This window comes from Cimex lectularius, unplaced genomic scaffold (assembly GCF_000648675.2).
Source record: "Cimex lectularius strain Harlan isolate CLEC.00 unplaced genomic scaffold, Clec_2.1 scaffold100, whole genome shotgun sequence".
Lineage (NCBI taxonomy): Eukaryota > Metazoa > Arthropoda > Insecta > Hemiptera > Cimicidae > Cimex > Cimex lectularius.
The window spans coordinates 517,501-538,453 of record NW_019392663.1 but is presented as its reverse complement, the minus strand read 5'-3'; the positions used below and the strand labels follow the sequence as shown (position 1 = coordinate 538,453).

The 20,953-nt window shown below is 34.3% G+C and overlaps 2 protein-coding genes across 3 annotated transcripts in view; one reads left to right on the top strand and one right to left on the bottom strand.

Moving 5' to 3' along the window:
* The window catches only part of LOC106663773 (atrial natriuretic peptide-converting enzyme), a 43,491-nt gene extending 33,320 nt beyond the window's left edge, over positions 1-10,171 (bottom strand). For both annotated transcript variants that reach the window (XM_014388865.2, XM_014388866.2), the window contains exon 1: positions 10,011-10,171. In XM_014388865.2, the coding sequence (XP_014244351.1) occupies positions 10,011-10,076 (66 nt within the window). In that variant the 5' untranslated portion in view covers positions 10,077-10,171. The remainder of the gene's footprint in view (positions 1-10,010) is intronic.
* Positions 10,172-20,937: 10,766 nt separating this feature from the next.
* Positions 20,938-20,953, top strand: part of LOC106663758 — a 1,021-nt gene continuing 1,005 nt past the window's right edge. The window contains exon 1 of the mRNA XM_014388846.2: positions 20,938-20,953. This exon is cut by the window's right edge and continues 75 nt beyond it. Coding sequence (XP_014244332.1) covers positions 20,951-20,953 — 3 coding nt within the window. The 5' untranslated portion in view covers positions 20,938-20,950.

Genomic DNA, 20,953 nt, shown 5'->3' with positions numbered 1-20,953 from the left:
TCTTATCATAAATTATTTTTATAATGATTTAACTTCAAATGAGGGTACGGTATGATTTTTGACACGAAATGACCTAATAACCATGTAAGAAAGTCAAAACCAACTAAACTCGTCCGGAAAATATCCAAATTCGAAACCGGATCTGGAACAAACGCACGTTGGTATTGTAAGATTAATTAACACACACAGCTAACGTAATTAGCAAATAACCTAAATATACCTAACCTAAATAACCTATGTGCATATTATACATACTAAACATTATTTTCTTGTTAAAATCTAGTTTTGCCTTTTCCGTAACCAGGTTATCGTTTGATTTTAATCATAATATGTGGTGTTTAGTGACCGTTAGTCAATGATTATTCGGAGAACGTGAGGTGCGGTCTGGTGTGACGTAGGGTTTAGAAAAACATTTTCTTTATCGTGCCAACGTTTCGATCTTTATTGAGATCATCTTCAGGGCTCAAAGTGGTTGTTTTCCGAGTAGATGTGTCATTCATGTCTGTCGTGTTGCGAGTGCCATAATTTTAATCATAATGTGGGAAAGGGGTGGGCACAAGAGACAACCGATGGTTAAAATCTGCATTGTCCCATTTAAGTTATTTACGTAACCACTTGGGCATCCCTAAAAGTTCTCTGATCTTCCGCCTCCATTATTTTTTCTGTATACATTTTCCAATCAATACTTGTCAATTGTGATGTCAAAACATTCCATTTTTTTAGTAATTTTTTAGCTAATATCTAAAAATCTGACAAAGAATGACCAAGCTGTATATTTGTAAATCGGCCTTAGGGAGAACACTTCTGATTTTGATAGAAAGAAGATAATCAATTAAAGATAGTACAAGGGAAAAGTGATACAATGTCTCAATAGGGCACGCGTTTCGAAAAACCACGTGACTTCATCTTTACAACTTCACGTAATCACGTTTCCACGCTCGTAGTTGTATTTTTTCAACTATCACAATGATAAAGGAAATTTATTCAATAATTTGTTTTTGTACTTTTGTATTTATACGCCTGTTTTATGCTGTGTTTTTGCTTTAAATTCCTGATATATTTTGATGGGATTGCCAAGAAACAGTTGACACCTCAAAACTTCAAACGGAATAATAATAGTAATACTTTATTTGACAATTATTATAAATAACAAAATATAGCCTTTAAAAAAAGAACACAAGTATTTACAACAATGGAATATCCGTATATTTAATAATAATATTCCCCGTGTTTTATAACATAATTGGAAAGAAAAAAAAAACCCAAAAAATAAATAAATAATTAAAAAATATGTAAATAAATCAATAATAATAATAAAATAAAATAATCCGGTGAACATAGAACAAGGCAGATTTACATACCAATAATTAAGTAAAAATTTATTCTAATGAATCAAAAATTGTACCAGTTCCCAGCGGTTAAAACAGGCTTGACGAGCGAATTTTATTAGCTTCAGGCTTGGCTCATTTAAAAGTTTGTCTGGGATTTCTTCCGAGAGCACAGCACTACCCAAATAAGAAGCACGCATCTCGGACAAAATGGTACATTTAGCCGAAAAGTGCACGATGGTCTCCTTTTTCTTTTTATTGCACAGAGAGCACATTTCTGTATCCCTCTGGCAGCCTATCAAGAGGGTGGAGCTAAGGAACAGAAGTTCTCGGAGTTTGAAGAGCCAGCGGAGATCCCTCAGTTTTAGTGTTCTTCCATGTTGATCATTCGTCAAGGAGAACACATCGAGATTTCGGCCAAACTTCTTGTACAAAAGAAACCTCTGTTGTCAGCGTTCGCTCTAAAAACCTCTTGCGAGACCTTAAGAAAGAATGCACTGGAATTCTGTCATCCATTCAGAAATGTTGTCTCGAGAGAATCGGAAAGAAGGATGATATCTATCTGACAAGGAACTCCAGTGCTCATACCAGAAAATATTTTTATTTATTATCTACTGAGCTGTAATTTTCGTGTAGCGGTGACCAGGGAGTTTTAGGGTTTTGTATACATATTTAAAATGGAGCTTTAACTTGTGAAGAAATAAGTGATCAACACGGGTTTCTAACTAGAGCATGTAATTTGGAGTACAAGAAGGCAAGGCAAACAACTGCTTGATGGAGTACCTCAACGATTTTTCCAACTGATCATAAGGTTGAAAACCCCAAACTTGACATCCGTACGTGGCAAACCGCATTAAACACTTTAAATTTGGAAGATAAAGGGACCAGATCATGTATCATGAACCCAGGCCACATAGTATTAAGCGCAAGTTTTGCTGCCGAGACTTTCTGCACGAAGTGAGTATTGAGAGACAAACAGGAAGTTCAAACGGAATAAAGAAGTGACGTGGTGAGGGGGACCAGTTCGAAGTATAATGAAGTACAGTTTGATGCGTACTTGCAATACACCGTGTTTACTTTTTTCCATGAATTAAATAGCACCGTGCTTAGGATAATTAGAATGTTTCGGACTCTACAATTATACATGACCATTTCTCACGTTTTGCAACGGCCGTGTGTATATTGCGTTCCATTAGGTCACACACTCTGGGAGCCTGTTACACTTCTCGCCGTTTTTCGAAGCTTTCCGTCGGACTCATAACAAGCCGCCGGGAATGCTTCGCAATATAATTCTTATATTATTATTACTCTTTCAGAAGCTCAAAGGCGAAAACATCGCACCGGTGAGACCCCTGCCGGCCCCGAGTCCGCTGACCCACTTTGTTGACATTTTACATTCGAAAAACCTGTTAAACCCTCGAAAGCCTCTTGCAAGACGAACTCAGACGAGAAAGTATTTCTAATGAAGGAAAAAGTCCATGATTCATTTAAAAATTATGTTTGAAAGATGTAGGCTTTCTATTTAAAATTTAAAAAAAATGGCCGTGTAGAAGAATCATCGAAAAGTGGCAACACTCAATTTAGTTAAAAAAAAAGAAGATTTATAACTCAAATATAAAAGAATAACAATTCCTCGAGTTTATGTGTTGTATGCTGTTTCACAGTTTTTTTCTTTGTGGACTTACACAAGTTCAACACGTGGGGAGAATTTGACATTTAACATAGAACAGCCGTAAGATGTAAGCCGTTGTTTTTCTTTTCACCATTTTTAACGCATAGCAGGTCGAGTCGACGTGTCCATTCGTAATTTGGAATTTTCTCCCGTTATGCAAACTGAATATTGAAACGAATCCCCTGTAGGCGATTGGGCAAATGTCAAGGAAATACCACATGAATTACTCTATTGCAACCCCAGGCGCACGTTCCCACAAAGGGGAAATAATTTTAAAAATAACTGGCTAAATTTACACCGTCCACCTGACTGCATTTGAAACGTGAAGTAATAAACGGTTAAATCGACAGTGACCTTTACTGCTTAATATGTACGAATATTTGGAATTTAACAATGTTTGTGATAATTTACTAGTCAAATCAAAATTCATTTGGTTTTCAACACCAAAAAAATATACAGACACTTTAATAGAACATATACAGACGATAATACACACAAACTAAAATAATAATACAATAAGTGCATTAGAATAGTACAATAAACTTGGAATATTTACAAAGGATGTTGCAAGTTATTTCAAATATATAGATATACAGTAAAAAGAGGATTTTGATTTTTTTCAATGTATTTTTTATTATTAAATAGTGACAACATACTCATTTTAATATAAACCAAATTATTTAGGGATGAGAATTTCAAACAAGTTGGCTCTGGAAAAGATGATTTTTGTATAGATTCATTTATTTATTTACAACTGCAATTTAAATATGCAACAAGAAAGAATTTTGAAACTAGTAGTATATTGTATGACATGCACGCGAACCCTCGTAAAAAAACAAAAACAAAAAACAAGTTGTTGTTTTATTGTGTTTACATTTTCACTACTATTAATATTTATACCTAATTATTATGAAAAATAAATTCAAATCTCCGGTTTTGTCCTTGAGTGTATAAAGTATACTGAAGTAAATAAAAACACACGTGGTACAAAAAATAAATTATTTTGGGTATGCAGTGTATAAAAATTCATCAACCAAATCAAAATTCAGAAAGAAACAAAAACACACTTGTACGAGAAAGAACACAAAGAACAACAAAAAATGAATGAGAAACATAATAAGAATATTGTTCGAGCATGTGCCCCTTATGGAGAGAAAAGTTGCTCGATGTGTCCCACATAATAGAAGCTAGAATGTTGCCTCGGCTCCTTACGGAGAGCGCGTAGGCATGCTGCCGAATTTAAGAATGATTTTCGGGCAGCTTCTGAATACCTTGTTCCGCTTTTTGGAGGACTTTTTTTAATAATATTTTACATAGATCTGTTTTATGTGTTTTGTATGAGCGCGTGTATTTATTAGTGTGAGTGGTGACTAGTCACCATTGCCCATCCAGCAGTGTGTTTTTTGGGTCAAGTGCAGAATATTTACGAAAGTACTCCATCGACCGTAATTTAGATTACCTTATTACTGTTGTGCATAGGTCGATAGGGGATTACCGAGTACTACACCGAATAATCTGAATGTACATAGGCGCGAATGTATTTATTTGTGCGGCCGTATTATAGAAGTTAGTTTGTTTTAGGCTAGATTATATTTTGCATGCGTTGGGGGTCGAGAAGCGTCGCAAAAGGTGAACTCGTCTAAGGTATAGACCCTAGGTCAGCACATAGGAGAGTGACAACCCTTCGAGGTGAAAGTACAATCAAATAATAAAACTACAAATACAAAATCATATAATAGACTTATTTTATTAATGAAGCTGATTATAAACAAGAAACAGACGGGTAAAAAAAATCAGAATAACAAAGTTAAATTAATTCGGAAACATAACAACACAAATTAACATAAGACAACTAATGCATACACTCATCCACAATGCCTTAACTATTACTATTAACTATTACTACCAAACAACACTAATTACTACGAAAGAAAGTATGCACCTTCGGATTCATAAACTCACACAACAAAATATGCATGGAAATTCAACATAACTCTATTTCCTGTTTCAATTAAATGCATTACAAATTTTTTACATATATAAAAAGTATTTTACACATATAAATATACAGGGTGTCCCAGTCCCTTTTGACGAAACTCAGGGAATCGATTCTACTCTTCCTTTGGAGCAAAAAATGCTCAGGAGAAAATTTTCGGAAAGTTCTCTATTTTGAAGATATTCGTCAATTTAGGTTTTTTCAACTTTTCACTACCTTACCACATAAAAACGCTTACAACTTCCAAAATGTTGAGACTATAGCAAATCCAATTACACCATTTGAAAGAACGCTAAATTTGCTGTAAGATACTTCTTTGCAATAATCTGAATGACATAAAATGTTAGCCAATATCAGTTGGAACATGTCAAAATTACAAAATTTAAAATTTTTGTCATGATTGCACGTTCTACTGAGGTAACAAAAAAATACCTACAACTTGTCAAATTTTACAAAAACTTTTTCATCTAATATGCTTTACGTTGATATATCCAGGTTTTTAAATAACGTTCTAGTAGAGTTGAAAAATAACAATTGAATGTTCGAAAACGTGAGCTAAGGTAAATTTGAAGGGGGGGGGGGTAGAAATAAATCAATTAGAACTCGATTTGTAAAAAGAAAAGGAAAACACTTTGGGCATTTCCTCTGAAAAGTTCCTCGTTTGTTGTTAGGTGCTTGCTACAAGAAGAACCATTGCATTTTATTGTATGAAGCTTTCTGGTATAGTTTTTGTGAGATTACAGATGTGTCACTTTTATTTTACAAAGCGAGTTCTAATTGATTTATTTCTACCCCCCCCCCCCTTCAAATTTACCTTAGCTCACGTTTTCGTACATTCAATTGTTATTTTTCAACTCTACTAGAACGTTATTTAAAAACATGGATATATCAACGTACATATTAGATGAAGAAGTTTTTGTAAAATTTGACAAGTTGTAGGTATTTTTTTGTTACCTCAGTAGAACGTGCAATCATGACAAAAATTTTAAATTTTGTAATTTTGACATGTTCCAACTGATATTGGCTAACATTTTATGACATTCAGATTATTGCAAAGAAGTATCTTACAGCAAATTTAGCGTTCTTTCAAATGGTGTAATTGGATTTGCTGTAGTCTCAACATTTTGGAAGTTGTAAGCGTTTTTATGTGGTAAGGTAGTGAAAAGTTGAAAAAACCTAAATTGAAGAATATCTTCAAAATAGAGAACTTTCCGAAAATTTTCTCCTGAGCATTTTTTGCTTCAAAGGAAGAGTAGAATCGATTCCCTGAGTTTCGTCAGAAGGAACTGGGACACCCAGTATACGAATGAGATTTTACGGTTCTCTTTTTTAAAATTTGCATTGAATGTCAGAAGGAAGTCAAAAATGTAAACGCAAAAAAGAAACGTTTTGGTCTAGTTTACAAATTTTAAACGTTATTTCCGTCTATCTCAAATTATAACAATAAACGCTTTCCGTTTAAATATCGACTAATTGAAGGAAAACATCGTTCGAAAGAAAAAGTTGTCAAATTATCATTAAAAACGTCTAGTACATAATAATAGTAATAATTAACCTAATTGTTTTTATCAAATTTGCCAATTTTTCATTTGTTTTATTAACGATTTCTTATTGAATTCCTAATTAGAGCATAAAAAAAAGTTTTAACCTTTCAAATACATGTAAAACAGGTTTATACATGCAGAGTAATCAGGTCAATTATTCGAATTCCTATTTATCGTAGATGAGACCCAACTCATATGAAATTGCGCGAATAATAATTCTTTTGATTGCAAACGTGTTTTCCCTCTTTGAAATGGGCATAGCAATAATGAAATGTATGATTGTTGCAATGACGGTACGTGGCTCATATTATTTATACCAGCCCACCTAAGCCAACACTTCCTGGGGAAAGAAAGCTTTTGACGAGGTCGAACAATTCCAGATCGTACATAGCAGTTTTTCTTGACGCGTGATGATTTTCCCTGTGAATTTACGAGCGCGTGCTTCCAACTCGTTGGATTTACAGTTGTTAAAAAAAAAACAAAAAACAATTTAGCCTTCTTTTTTTTCAATCTACACGTTAGGGCTGAAATTCCGCCGGTAAAAACAAAGCGGGGTCGCGAAGTTCAATGTCAGCGATATCAAGGGCATAAACTGATATACATTTGAACATTTATACAGCGAATTGATAATATATCGTTATTTTTCTGTAAATGGTAACGAATAAATCAAGTTATAAACAATTAAACCATGTCTACTTTTAAGTTTTCATTGCGATAATTATAACTAATTCCATTATATTTAGTGGTCTATTGACCAAATTACTTCTTGCAATTAATTAATATTTTATTTAAGGTTTTTGGTTGAAATGAAAAAGTAAGTGCCACGAGCGGGATTCGAACCCACGACCTTCAGTTATGCGCCGCTGCTCTACCACTTGTCAGATAGCTCAAGTGGTAGAGCAGCGGCGTATTTATCCGAAGTTCCTGGGTTCGAATCCCGCTCGTGGCACTAACATTTTCATTTCAACCAAAAACCTTACATAAAAATATTAATTAATTATAATTAATTATTTTTGTGTACATTTGTTTTGTATTTCTGAAATATTAACAAACCACTTTAACAACAATATTCCATCTGTTCCATTTTGTTTTTACAGCTTTTCTGCAATGCAGAAATGTAGTTTCATTTTGCCTTAAGTACGCCGTACTAAGACCAAGCGTTCGAAAACGTATAAGTATTACATTAAATAATGAAAAACGGGTTTAAGTACATCGGTAGAAACAAGCCACAACTTGTATTTGAATAAATCCAGCATTTAAAAAAATTTTCAACAGAAGTTATTATCAAGTATTAGCCACTGGCTGTTGATGTACGTGGGTTCTTTTCACTCGCTTGGTTCAGATTACAACAGACATTTTCAAGAGCCGAACTGTGACAAGAGAACCCACTTCAAAAGTCCTGTCGCCCTTGGAGAAAGGAGGTCGATGAGCATTCGTACATATGGTCGTAATTGGTAACGAATGCAAAGTTTATCAACTAGTTTGGCTGTATCCGTCCACCTTGGTCGCTTATCCTCGCTGGTTTGGCCTGTCAAACGCGTTTTGGCATTTCGACATCTAACGTGGTACGCCAGGTGGGATTGATATCATATAATCCCCGTCTGCCTATCTAGTGTGGTTGGTTTACTACTTTTAAGTAGGCATTTTTTAGACCTCTGAAGATGAAGGAGCCGTATGACTGGAGAGAATGAACGTATCGTAAATTTCGTCACCCAGATGACCTCAGCAAGACCTCTCAATGTTCATTAACTTCATACTAATAACCCCTAAGAAAAAACAAAACGTTTCAAGAATAAAAAAGAAAAACTTCATAGCACATGCCTCCAACTTTATAGGAATTCAATACCATTTGGTTGGTAAAGTGTAAATCGTTTTTAGAACAACTCGTCCAAATATTGTCTGGAAATTCTTTAGATAACACACAAAGCTACATATATCTTGAAATATTAAAAAATATTACTACAATTCTATTCAATTTTTGTTATTTGGTTTTGGAAATTTATTTATCTTATATTATAATTTTTATTTATTATTTTTCAAAGGCCTAGCCACAAAATTTGACACCACTGCTTCAGTGGCCTCCATCAATGTTAAAATGTTTACTTAAACGATCACAAACTGATTTCATAAGCTGAAAAACAGACCTAGTTGCATTGTAAACATCAATCTGAAAAAATTAGGCTAATCAATTGATGAGTGGAAATACTAAGGCGATTTTTTTGTTTAGAATTATGCTTTCTTAATTCGTCAAACGTTCGCAATCTTGAAAATTTTTTTTCCATGACATGCTCTTCTTCAAAAAACATTCGATCTCCAATAGTATTCAGACGAAGAGGTAATGTAATTATTAAAAAAGTAAATTATTCGAAAATATTTTTTGTTTGATGATAAGTCTAACTTATAACGATTAAGACAAATTGTTATAAACCAATGAACCGTAATTTTGTCGTCTCTGATCACCCTGGTCCGTTTATCCGCCCTGGTTTCCTCTGCAGAAATTCCAAATTCAGTGGTTTTCTGTTTTCCTCAGTTTCTACACGTAATTATTATAAAAAGGCCAAACGCGCGAGAATACGCACTTAATGTAGTGAAACGCGTCTGGCAGAAAACCAGCGAGACTAGGCGGACCAGGATGATCGGAAACTACCAAACAGGTTCATCACCAACTCTCATAATTAACAGTAGTATTACAATATTTTAAAAAGTGAAATATTAAAATTAATTACTACAAAGTAAAAAAACAAAAACAAAAATTGTTTAAAGAAAACATCACAAAAGTTTGCAATTAAACTTTCACAAAATAAATATAATATTTTTAAATAGCTTATTCATTTGTTTACTAGAATTATCTTAATTTTATTTAATTTATTTAATAATTATTCATTTAGAATTAAAGACAAACTAATTAATTGCATTTACAGCATCAATCAATTCAATGGCCATTCGAAAATAGGATTTACACAACAACTTTGAATAAACGACGATACTTTATATATATAATTTATNTTAAACTTTTCTTTAAAAAAATAGATACAATTTTTCCAAAAAGCTTACACTAACTTATTTATAAATATTATTTTTTTAATGTGTATTTATTAAAGCTGCAGATTTTCCGAATAAATTTTTTTAATGGGTGAAATTTGGTTTTGAAAAAGCAACGTGCAACAAGTCTTTCTTAATGTTGTTTAACGCAAAACGAGTCTCGCAATCAATCATACAAAACAAACATTACCTGTGTTACTTAACATTAATTTTCAAAAAAAAAATATTACAGTGATTATTGTTCTTTTTTAGAATTTCTTGGAATTTTTAGTTTAACTGATTGCAAAACAAATGTTCTTAGCGTTTATATTTGTTGCCATAAAAAATGTTTATGTTTAAAATGTTTTGATGAATATTGGTTGCAATAAAAAATAAAATTCTGGGGTGGTCAAACATGAAAAAAATGTTAATAAATCCTCTTCGCCTACCTTCGAATCCCAGGAAGCCTTCCGCTTTCCGTTGTTATTTCTCTCCATGCTGGACACGGCTGGCATCTCTTTTCTTCGGCGTTAATCCATGGCATGGAAAGAGAAGAAAACACAGAAATAGAAGAACAACTCCCGACTGACTGACTCGGCCGGACGAGGTAGAGAGAGGAAAGTAGGCTCACCCCCTCCTCGCTTAGCCTGTGACCGGCTTCGCTTACCCTTCGGCTCCTTCTCGACTCCTTGCAATTTTTCCAGGACCTCTTTCGATCCTTACATTTTCCTAAAATGCATAGCTGCAGACGTTCTCCGCGTACTCCTCTCGGGTAAAAATATAAGAGAAGTCAGTAAACATGTAGTTTTACATCAACCCCAGATGCTTTTTCTGAGCATATTGCAATTATGTCATCTCAGGCTGAATTCGTTGACAAACTCATTAACATATTGTTTTATTTTTATTAGCCAGATTCTATTCACTAGGACAAACTACTAGACCTTTAAGGCCGCCTCGGAAATCATCTTTTTGAGCTTTCTTATATAATAATCTTAAACTGAACAAAACAATCGAAAATTGCCTAAAATCTACTGCACTATTAGCTAATGTCTAACTGTCATTCGTCCTCAAACTTCAGCCACTACCCAAATTCAGTCGTTGATACTGCCACAGATGTACGAATGTATTAACTAGTTTGGGATCTGGTTTCTGGTCAGGTTTTTTTAAGCTTTCGGCCTTTATAAGACCATCATCAGGGCCTGAATAAATATTACAACATTACATTATGACATTAAATACAAGTTTTTTGGTTTGTTTTAACTTACAGCATCCTATTTCTCATATTAACATTACAGAATGAGGAAAAAACCCGACGACATCGACTAGGAGGTCTCGAAGTACATGAGGTTGGTTAAGTTGAAATTAAGACAAGTTTTTTCTATAATTGTTGTAAAGCTAGATTAAACCAAAATTTCAATAGTACAATAGGCCGTTTTTTAAAAGGATTACCAAGGATAGCTGTCTCCCCCTGACCAGAAACCGATCCCAAACAATCGTCGTGGTCGATTTCTTCTTCATCAACAGAATTTATTAACTGAAACTGCCTGTCTATTAACTATTTGTCTTTCATCGATTCTTCTATATTTCATCGTTATGTTAATATATACAAATACAATATGGTAAAGGAATAATATCTTTTTTTGGACTCTTGTAAAAGTAATAGTCGTTTTAGACCCCAGAGAGCGTCTTATTTACTTATGTAGACAATATTTTTTTATATCATTTGATAGTTCCTATCATCCTGGTCTGCCTATCCTCGCTTTTTTTGTTCTTTCAAACGAGTTCCGACACTTGGCCATGTTCAGTGTGATATATGTGAAGTTTTAGTTATGAGGTCGTGGATGGTGGAGGAGGAGTCGTGTAGGTATTAGCAGAGTTTGTGGAGAGTTTGATGTGTTATGTCGAGGGTCTTTTTGATTTTTGTAGTCGGTCCTTTTGATCTTCGACTTTATATGTACTTAATACATCAAGTACAACAGTATTAGCAGTGTTAGTGGAGTGTTTGATGTGTTAAGTCGGGGGTCTTTTTGATTGTTCTAGTCGGTCTTGTTGATCTTCAACTTTATATGTACTTAATACATCAAGTATAACAGTATTAGCAGTGTTAGCGGAGTGTACAACAGCATTAGCAGTACAATAGTACAAAATCCATGATACTTAACGCGCTCTATTTTCATTCAAAGGTTCTTGGATCGAATCCCGGCTTCGTACGTCAAATGTCTGACCCCTCGTTACATCATTCACCGATGAACTGTGCTCATGTCAAGAACGCAAAGATTTTTTTTTCCTTTTGTTAAACAGAGAATCAATTATAAAAGAACCTTCATACTTCAAGAAAAGATCTTACATTTCAGGAATATTATTAAATAATTAGCTATTTAAACTGCACAAAAATAAATAGGGATATTGCTCATTTTGTAGTACATATTTATATTCCTTAACATTTTTATTTTGTTTTTATTATAAATTGGATTAAAATATATTAGAAATTATTGGTTTTTTACTGAAGAAAGATTTAATTAAGGGATTTTGAAAAATAATAAAAGTGTTTAATTCCATTGTTTTTATTAGACAGAATCATTTTTTTAAACAATTAATATCGAGTAAAATGTCCTCCGTTAGCTGAAACGTCTGTGCACCTATTAGGCAGACTGTTAATACGGGTGTCACTAATTTCATAAGGAATTTCATTTTTTTTAAATAGGACAGGGAGAAGAAAAGACGTTCCCGGTATGAGACAGTTGAGAGTATAACAAAACAAACAAAAAGGGGTGAGATAAGATCCTTGAGTTAAGAAAGTCACTCGCCGGTTTTTCCCATTGTTCCTCCTACAACATTCTCCCTCCAATTCGGATAATGTTTCTGTTCAGTCGGATGTCGTTGACACAGTTGCTTCTTCCTTTCCTTTTGTCTTCCTTCTTTCTGAGTCCTCACATTCAACCTTTGACGGGAAATGCCTCTTACCTTTATATCTTAAATTGACAAAAGTGAATTCACGTCTAGAAAATGTTAGATTTTCCGTTTGTACACACGGATAAGGTGTAGAATACTTGAATTCTCAAGTAATTATCCGGGAGTATTCTGTACCTCTCAACATTAGGCAACGGTGGACAAGAATTGCAAAAAATTGTTATAACCACATGACCAAAAACCCTATTTAAGAACAGAAAATCATCATTTCATCACCCGAGGGTGAGCAATACGTATCACACAAAAGTACCACGAAACCGAAAAGTACGTAAACGTGCTCCTTGGATGAACTGTGAAATGGACAACAAAAACTGTTAGTTGTCATCAAGTCATCAAGTGCAGTGTATAATACCAAACGAAGGCGAATTAACGACCAACGATTAATAACAGAAAGACAACGCAACAAAAAGCATACCAGGATAATCAGGGATAAATAATATTCAACAACTTAGCTAAGACACCAAAAATGCTGCTTCACAAGATATAGAAATTTCAACCGGTTCTACCATCAACAGTACTTTTTCATCAACTGAGTAAGCGAGTAAGTCGAAAAATTCGTCTAAACTGAAATTCTGGAAGAAGTACTAAGTTTGAAGTACATCTGTAGGCTGTAATAATATATATCACTGCTTTATCAAAAGAAATTAATGCAACTTTGATGAATTATGGATAATTAAGTCACCCTCCTATTATCAAGTTTAAATGTGTTTTTCCAGGGACGCTGACATCTAAGTTCGTCTAAACAGTAATTATGGAAGAAGCAAGTAAATTTCTAGCATCATCTGTGTCCATAGAGACTGCGATATGTATAACATACATTATCACTTTTTTCTTAAATATCTCGCAGGCTTATCAAAAGAAGTTGAAGAAACTAATTAAGAAACTAATGAAGAAACTAACGAAAGTGAATCTTTGCTTATAAATATGCCTGCCTGTTTCAGAGGAAATATGAAACCGAAAGAATTGTTGGTGTTGGAAGGAATCACAGGTAAGACAAGTGATGACGACAAAACCCTTTCTATAATAAAATTTATTCTTATTCTATTAATTGTAATTAAATTAACCGATATATTCTTGTTATTGGATAAAACAAAATAGAAAATAAATGTTTAATAACGGATTTACTTAAGAGTAATGAATATGAAGATTACTTATTTTGTAAACAAATACCTTTTCTTGTCTTTTTTCCATTTTAATCCAGTTATATTCTCTTTAACCATGGAAAGACATCATCAAAACTCTCACTAACAAACAAAAGAAAACTTTACATTGTCCTCCTGGCTCCCAGTTGGACATACGGACTTGAACTTTACGGGACTGCTAGCGTTCCAACCTCAATCGAATCCAAACCCTTCAATCCAAAATCCTCAGAACAATAGTCAACGCCGCTTTCTGTGTATCCAATCACACCATCCATACCGACCTAAATGTCCCTCTTGTTACCGAGCTAGCCCAATCCCGCTACAAAACGTTCCATTCCAAACTACCCCATCATCAGAACCCTTTCGTCAAAAACCTGTCATCCACCACATTACCTAAAATCCTAACAGAAGACTGAAGCGTCGGTGGCTCCGCGACAACCTTAACACTTGATCACTGATACAATCACTGGATGGTAGCTGTTAAAGCTTTCATGCTACTGTTATTATTGTTTTTATGTAAATATATGTTTTACTTGTTGCGTGGAAGAATGCAGTTGTAAAAAAAATCGACATTACGAGTAAATAAGGTTTAATTGTCGAACTTACCCAAGAAACTCGCCGTCAAATAGAAAATTTAATTAAAGAGTAGACCTATTTACGGATTAGCTATTGTCCTTTTCACAATTATATTAGTTTAGGATAGTTTTCTGCCAGATAATTTGATCACTCTTCAGCTGCAACTAGTGAAAACCGATTTTCTGAGTTTGCTTGGCAAACTTTTGTTATACTTCTGTACAACAGGACGGCAAATGAAAAGGCAGGCGTCTCATTTTACTTGCTATAAAAATACAAAAAATAAAACAAAAGTATAAAGCAATTAGTTTCAAGTCGTTATTGTGATTCGCCACACATCATCTTCCCCTAACAGAACGAGTGATTTCGACCTTTGTAATTTCGAAGGAGTCATAACCCCAAAAACAAAAAAAATAGGCTCTTGGATAAGTTCTTTATTACAAAAGCTGTAAGTATTATTTATTATTATTATGTTATTATTATTATTATATTATATTATTATTTTATTAAAGCTGTAAGTATATTGATATACTCGATGCCTCTCAAAATAAAAACCAGGTCGATGAAATCTACACTAATTTCGCGAAACTTTTGATAAGGTAGACTATAATCTACTTTTTCATAAACTAGAATTGCTGTGTATAGGTGGCAATTTCTTACATTGGTTGATTGACTATTTATGTGGCAGAATACAGGTGGTATCTTTGAATGGTATTCAGTCAAGGGCCATTAGTTTAACCTCTGGGGTACCTCAGGGTGGCCATCTTTTACCTCTTCTCTTCAATATTTTCATCAACGACATTGTCAAGTGTTTTTCAATGTGTCAATTTAAGCTATTCGCAGATGATTTAAAGATCTATAGAGTAATTAAGTCATTAGAAGACTGTGTTAGTGTTCAATTTGAACTGAACAACTTAATTAATTGGTGTGATAAAAATAACTAGCACCTGAACATTAACAAATGCCAAATTATACGCTTTTATTTAATTCCTAATCCAATTATATTTAGTTATAATATTTGTAATATAAACTTAAATGAGCAAGATTCAATAAAAGATTTAGGAGTCGTCTTTGACACAACTCTATCTTTTACTGATCATATAGATGCTATTGTAAATAAACCCGTAAAACTACTAGGATTCGTGAAAAGAAACTCCAAGGATTTCAACAATATAAATTGTATAAAAACTCTATACTTTTCAATTATTCGCTCTATTCTTGAGTTCAAAACTCCAACAAAAGTTATCTGAAATACATCAATAAACTTGAAAAAGTTCAAAATAGGGTTTTAAGATCCTTAGCCTTTAAGATCCTATAAATTAAACTTAAACTTAGACTATATAAATTATGGTGAACTAAGAGCTGTTATGAAAATTACTCCCCTTAAAATAAGAAGAGATCTTTATGATGTTATATTTTTATATAAATTGTTAAATTTTATTATAGAAAGCCCTGAGCTTCTGCAACGAGTTTATTTAAATGTTCCTTTGAAATTAACTACACATAAAAATCTATTTTCTATCCCTTTCTTTAACACTAACTATTTATTCTCAGCACCTATTATCAGAGCATGTAGGCTCGTGAATTCAGTAGCAGTAAATTTAGTCTGTAATAAATTACAAAATTTTAAAAATAAAATTACATCCGCTTTGAGTGTTGCTCCAACATAATCGATGTATTGCATGTTATGTATTTCTATGTGATGTAAAATGGCTAAAGCCGTGAACAAAGATTATTATTATTAATTGAGTTATGATTCAATTCTAATATTGTAACAAATTAAGATATGTTGCTTGATGCTTTTCCTCTGGTCCTTGCAATAACAAGCGTGCTGTGTGATTTCCCAATAGAGCCTTTCGTTTGGGTTTCACGACCTCCGTAAAAAATCCATTTACAGGCCGAAGACCTCATTGAAAATGCTATTTTCCCCATCTGCATTTACTATTGAATGTGATTTAGATATATTTAGATAGATTTAGAAAAAAAAAAAAAAAACACTAGAGAGGAACAAAAAAATCATTTCTCCGTGTAGTCTGCGGGGTGATGAACTTTCCGTTCCCGATGATTGTGGTTTGTATATATTCGTTTGGTCGGTATCACCTGGAATACCAACCCGATGATGGCGAGATGCCGAAACGCGTCTCATACCGACCCAGCAGGGTTAGTAGACCAATGTGATCGGAAACGACCAAATTACAAAAAAAAAAAAAAAATCATTGACCACCAAACGGTTGAGGCTGTGGTGTTTAGGTACTTTTTAACTTGTTAACCGATTCGTGAAAGCTTTTTTTCACTCTTTGTTACTCTCCGCGACAACTGTGACTATCTTCCACTTTCCGAACAATTAAAAGTGAAACTGTCCCCCGTGGATACCGGCACTAATAAGCCGAAAACGCTTTAACGTCCGATACTCTTTTTAATTCTACAGTCAAGGAATGATGAAGGCCTTTTCCTTTTTCCTAGCAATCAACAGGATTCGCTTTTTCCCTTCTGTGTGGTAAATCTGGTACCGACACAAGTTTAAAAAAAAACAAGCAGAATCAGAAGGATTAATATATTAACCTAATTAAACTTAGTAAATGTTGGTCAATAGACCACTAAATGTAATGGATTTATTAAGTAAAACGAGGTAAAATTCTCTAACAGCTCTCTATGGCCATATCATTTGTCGCCGAATCCTGATTACACGACATTTGAAAAATGGCAAAAAGGAGGGAAAATTCGATAGGGTGTAGGTTGAGATGGGAAGTTGGTGTCCGAGTAGATCAAAGTCACCATTGCTCAAGTAGTAGAGCAGCTGCGTATTGCGCCGAAGATCGTGGGTTCGAATCCCGCCCGTGACCATAATATAATAATAATAATAGCTTTTTCATTTCAACCAAAACCTTACATAAAAGGATTAATTAATTGAAAGAAGTAATTGTGTCAATAGACCACTAAATATAATGGTTATAGTAAATATACTTACTATCACGCATTTAAATGAACAAAGTTTATTAAAAACTGTTAGACTCTAGTATTTTCACATCATAATATATTGAGAAAGTAGTCTAGCTAGTACTAATATCATTTTCAACTTTTCTAGTTAGATCCATCAGAGTTCGTGGTCCGATAGACCAAATAACGTCTTTTAATTAATTGATCATTATGTAAGGTATTGGTTGAGATAAAAAAGTCAGTGTCACGAGCGGGATTCGAACCCAAGACCTTCGGCTTAATACGCCGCTGCTCTACCACTTGAGCTATCGTCACTTCGATCCGCTCGGACACCAACTTCCCATTTCAACCCACCTTTCGAATTTTCCCTCCTTTTTCCCATTTTCCTTTTTTATATCAACAAATACCTTATATAAAGATTAATCAATTTTCTAGTTAGTTTGGTGAATTGATTTCCCACTCCCTCTTGAAATATTATTTGTTATTTATTATATTTAATGTATTATTATTACATATGTAATATGCTTTACCATGTACCATTTTGTAATGCCCCATTATACATATTTACATTCTGAAATGGATAGAATGGATATTCACTGTAGCCACCTTGCTGTAGTCCTGACCTTGCTCCTTCAGGTTATCAATTTAAGGGAACACACGATGAACGGCGTGAAAACCAGAATCGTCAATGTATGGAAGAACTTAAGGACACGCCTTGAAGATGTTCAAGTCAAACAGAGTGCCGAAATGCAAATGATTTTATTGAAGAAACAGTGAAAGCAGTGGGTACCTCGAGGCTATGAGGTATAATGAGGTATAGTTTTTTCCTCTCGCGAGTAACCCTTGCGAGAGGGAATATATTTCCACCTGCCCCCGATTAAGATTACAGGTTTTTAAAGATTACATCGTCCATTCAGGTTTTTACAAGTATCAGATGCAAATTATAATTATATCACAGTCAAGCACAGGTGTTCCCAAGTTTGCGGTACCGCAGCATTACAGGAACAGGTTCGCCTTGAGGTTGGAGCGTTTTAGGTATACAGCTTTTTTTGCGTGCACACTTAAGACCTGGGTAATTTGTAGGAGTCGGTGAAGACTAAATCCTGGTGAGCTGTGATGTTGTCAAAAAATATTTTAGTATGACTAAGCTGCTGTTGCTTCCGACATGATTCGTGGCCCTTCTTTTTCGCTTCCGATCTGATTCTGATCTAGATACGCCCCGGAATTCCAGTGGTAGGGATTTATCTGCTGCCGCTTCTTTCGCGTACCGGTCTGCTTCTTTATTACCTTCTTGACCAGCGTGAACTTTTACCCAACGTAATTTTATTTTCCATCCTTGTAGGTTTCTGCTCGAAGTTTTGATTTTCTCAATAGCTGGTAGATGCTTTCGACGATAGCGGAGCTGGGCTATTGCCACTTTTCTATCTGAATAAATTCGCAGCGTTTTTATTTGCGGTTGCCTGCATAGTTCTTCTTACTTGGCCCATTCCAATGTTTTACATAATTCAAGCAGCTCGGCCTGATTATTGCTGCACCAGTCAGCAAGTTTAGATTTCTGTATGTACACTGGATCTTCTTGATTTAGGCCCGTACACCACTACTGCACTTCCTACACCTCGTTCTGTTTTACTACCATCAGTGTACACCTTGTAGGCTTGCTCTCCAGATTGTACACTACTGGTGTCTTCTTCAAATGAAAAACAACTTCTGTCTTCTGCTGGGCGTATTCTTTTGCACGTTGGGATTTCAAATTCGATGTGATGTTCTTCTCAGATCTCCCTTTGCGTATGTCGTTGCTGATCTTTGCCATTTCTCTAAGCTTTAAATCTATAGGGAGTTCCCCAGCTATGATACGTGTGGTCAAGAACGAGATTGTCCGGTATCCTTTTATTGCTCTGAGTAGCATCTGTCTCTGGATCCTTCTTAGCCGGTATGTTGTATTCAAGGTTTAGCGCTTCTATCCAAACTGGAGCAGCATACGTTAATATTGGTAGAATTGCTATGAGGTATAGTATGGGTACAAGCGAGGGTTACTCATTCGAAGCTTTATGCACAAAAGTATAAAGAATTTTAAAAGTAAAATACCCGAATTTGAACAACTGTAATAAGGAGATATTATAGAATTTGCGTAACCTTAATTATATAAATTGCAACAATTTGCGTTTGTCTCAAGCGTGTTATAACTCCATCGTCGAACATCTAACGATTGATCATATTACGCAAGGTCTTTTGTAACAACTTAATATTTCTCGTATTCGTTTTGTTAACTAAAATTTATGATTATTCTTGTTAAAACGTAAAATGTTTAAAAAAATTCAAATAAACAAGAAATTACATGATTTGATAGATTTACATAATGTTTAATTAGAAACATTTTTATTTATCACGCCATGATTGATCATTTTTGCTTACAATTATACTCCTTTTAAAAATACCGATAGTCGAAAGGTAAATGCTTCCTCAGGCTACACATTTGTAAGATTTATTTCAAAATATGAGTCATAGAGTAAGCGATAGATAAATTAAAAGATAGATAGTGAGATAGGTAGAAAATATATGGATAAATAGACAAAAAGAGAGAAAATGAGAGAGAGAGAAAGAGAGAGAGAGAAGTAGTTGGTCTGCGTACTTTCTTGTCCTTCGAAAATGAAATAAATAATATAACAATAATAAATTTATAAGAGAAACAAAGATATATTATATAAAAGGTCAAAGAGAAATCTGTCGAGAAAAAAAGGACATGTGACTTAAATGAAGAAGTGTGTTATGTGTGTGTTTGTGTGTTTTAGAAAAATTGATTTTAGAAAAGGTGAGATACAGGAGAGAGAGACAGAGAGAGAGAGAGAGAGAGAGAGAGAGAGAGAGAGAGAGAGAGAGAGAGAGAGAGAGAGAGAGAGAGAGAGTGAAACGGAGGGAAATGGCAGACATTTCAATTAGATTTATAGTATGTTTTTATAGTATGTTAGAAAGTGTGTAAAGGAAATATATATACNGAGAGAGTGAGAGAGAGAGAGAGAGAGAGAGAAAAATAGAGAGAGGTAGTTGGCCTGCGTACTGCGAACTTTCTTGTGCTTCGAAAATGCAAACCCTGCACAAAAGATGGTGAAATGTCAATCCGCGTCTAACAAGCCAATAACAAAATGATCGAAACGACTCAACTACACACAAACTTTGTTGTTTGGTTTTTCCGAGGTAGTTGATTTACGACAGCCTCAATTTAAAAGGTAAAAGTTGCGTAGGAGCAAAGATACTTTCTCCATGGGCGTTTAATGGAACATTCGCTCTACAAACTGCACAAATTAAGAATGGGCACCCACTCTGGCATCTCAATTGGTGACATTACGACAAGAAGCAATTAGAGTAAGACCATGAAAAGAAACAATGCAGCCTTCAACGGCATAACCCATTTCCTGGGATGAAGAAAGACTTGTTTTTTAAACTCTAACTACCTCTAAACAGGTGGTCCTGAACTGCTTAAATGTTTTTTAAATTATTTGTTTATTGGTTTAAAATTTTTTTAAGTAGCCTATGTTTTGCATAAAAATCAAAACCCGAATTTATTTTGGGTCTTGTTTCGCTTCAATAAAGGCAATTATTTTATCCAATGGAAGGAGCAAACGATAAAAGTTATCTCGTCATCCGTGATGGAACGTAATGTATTCACTTCCGTTTCGTTTATCGACTAATGGAAGGAAACAGTTAAAAATCGCAGATTTTATCGCGTTTATTAAAAGCCCATGTTGAGCCGATTCCGCACAGATATTACGATG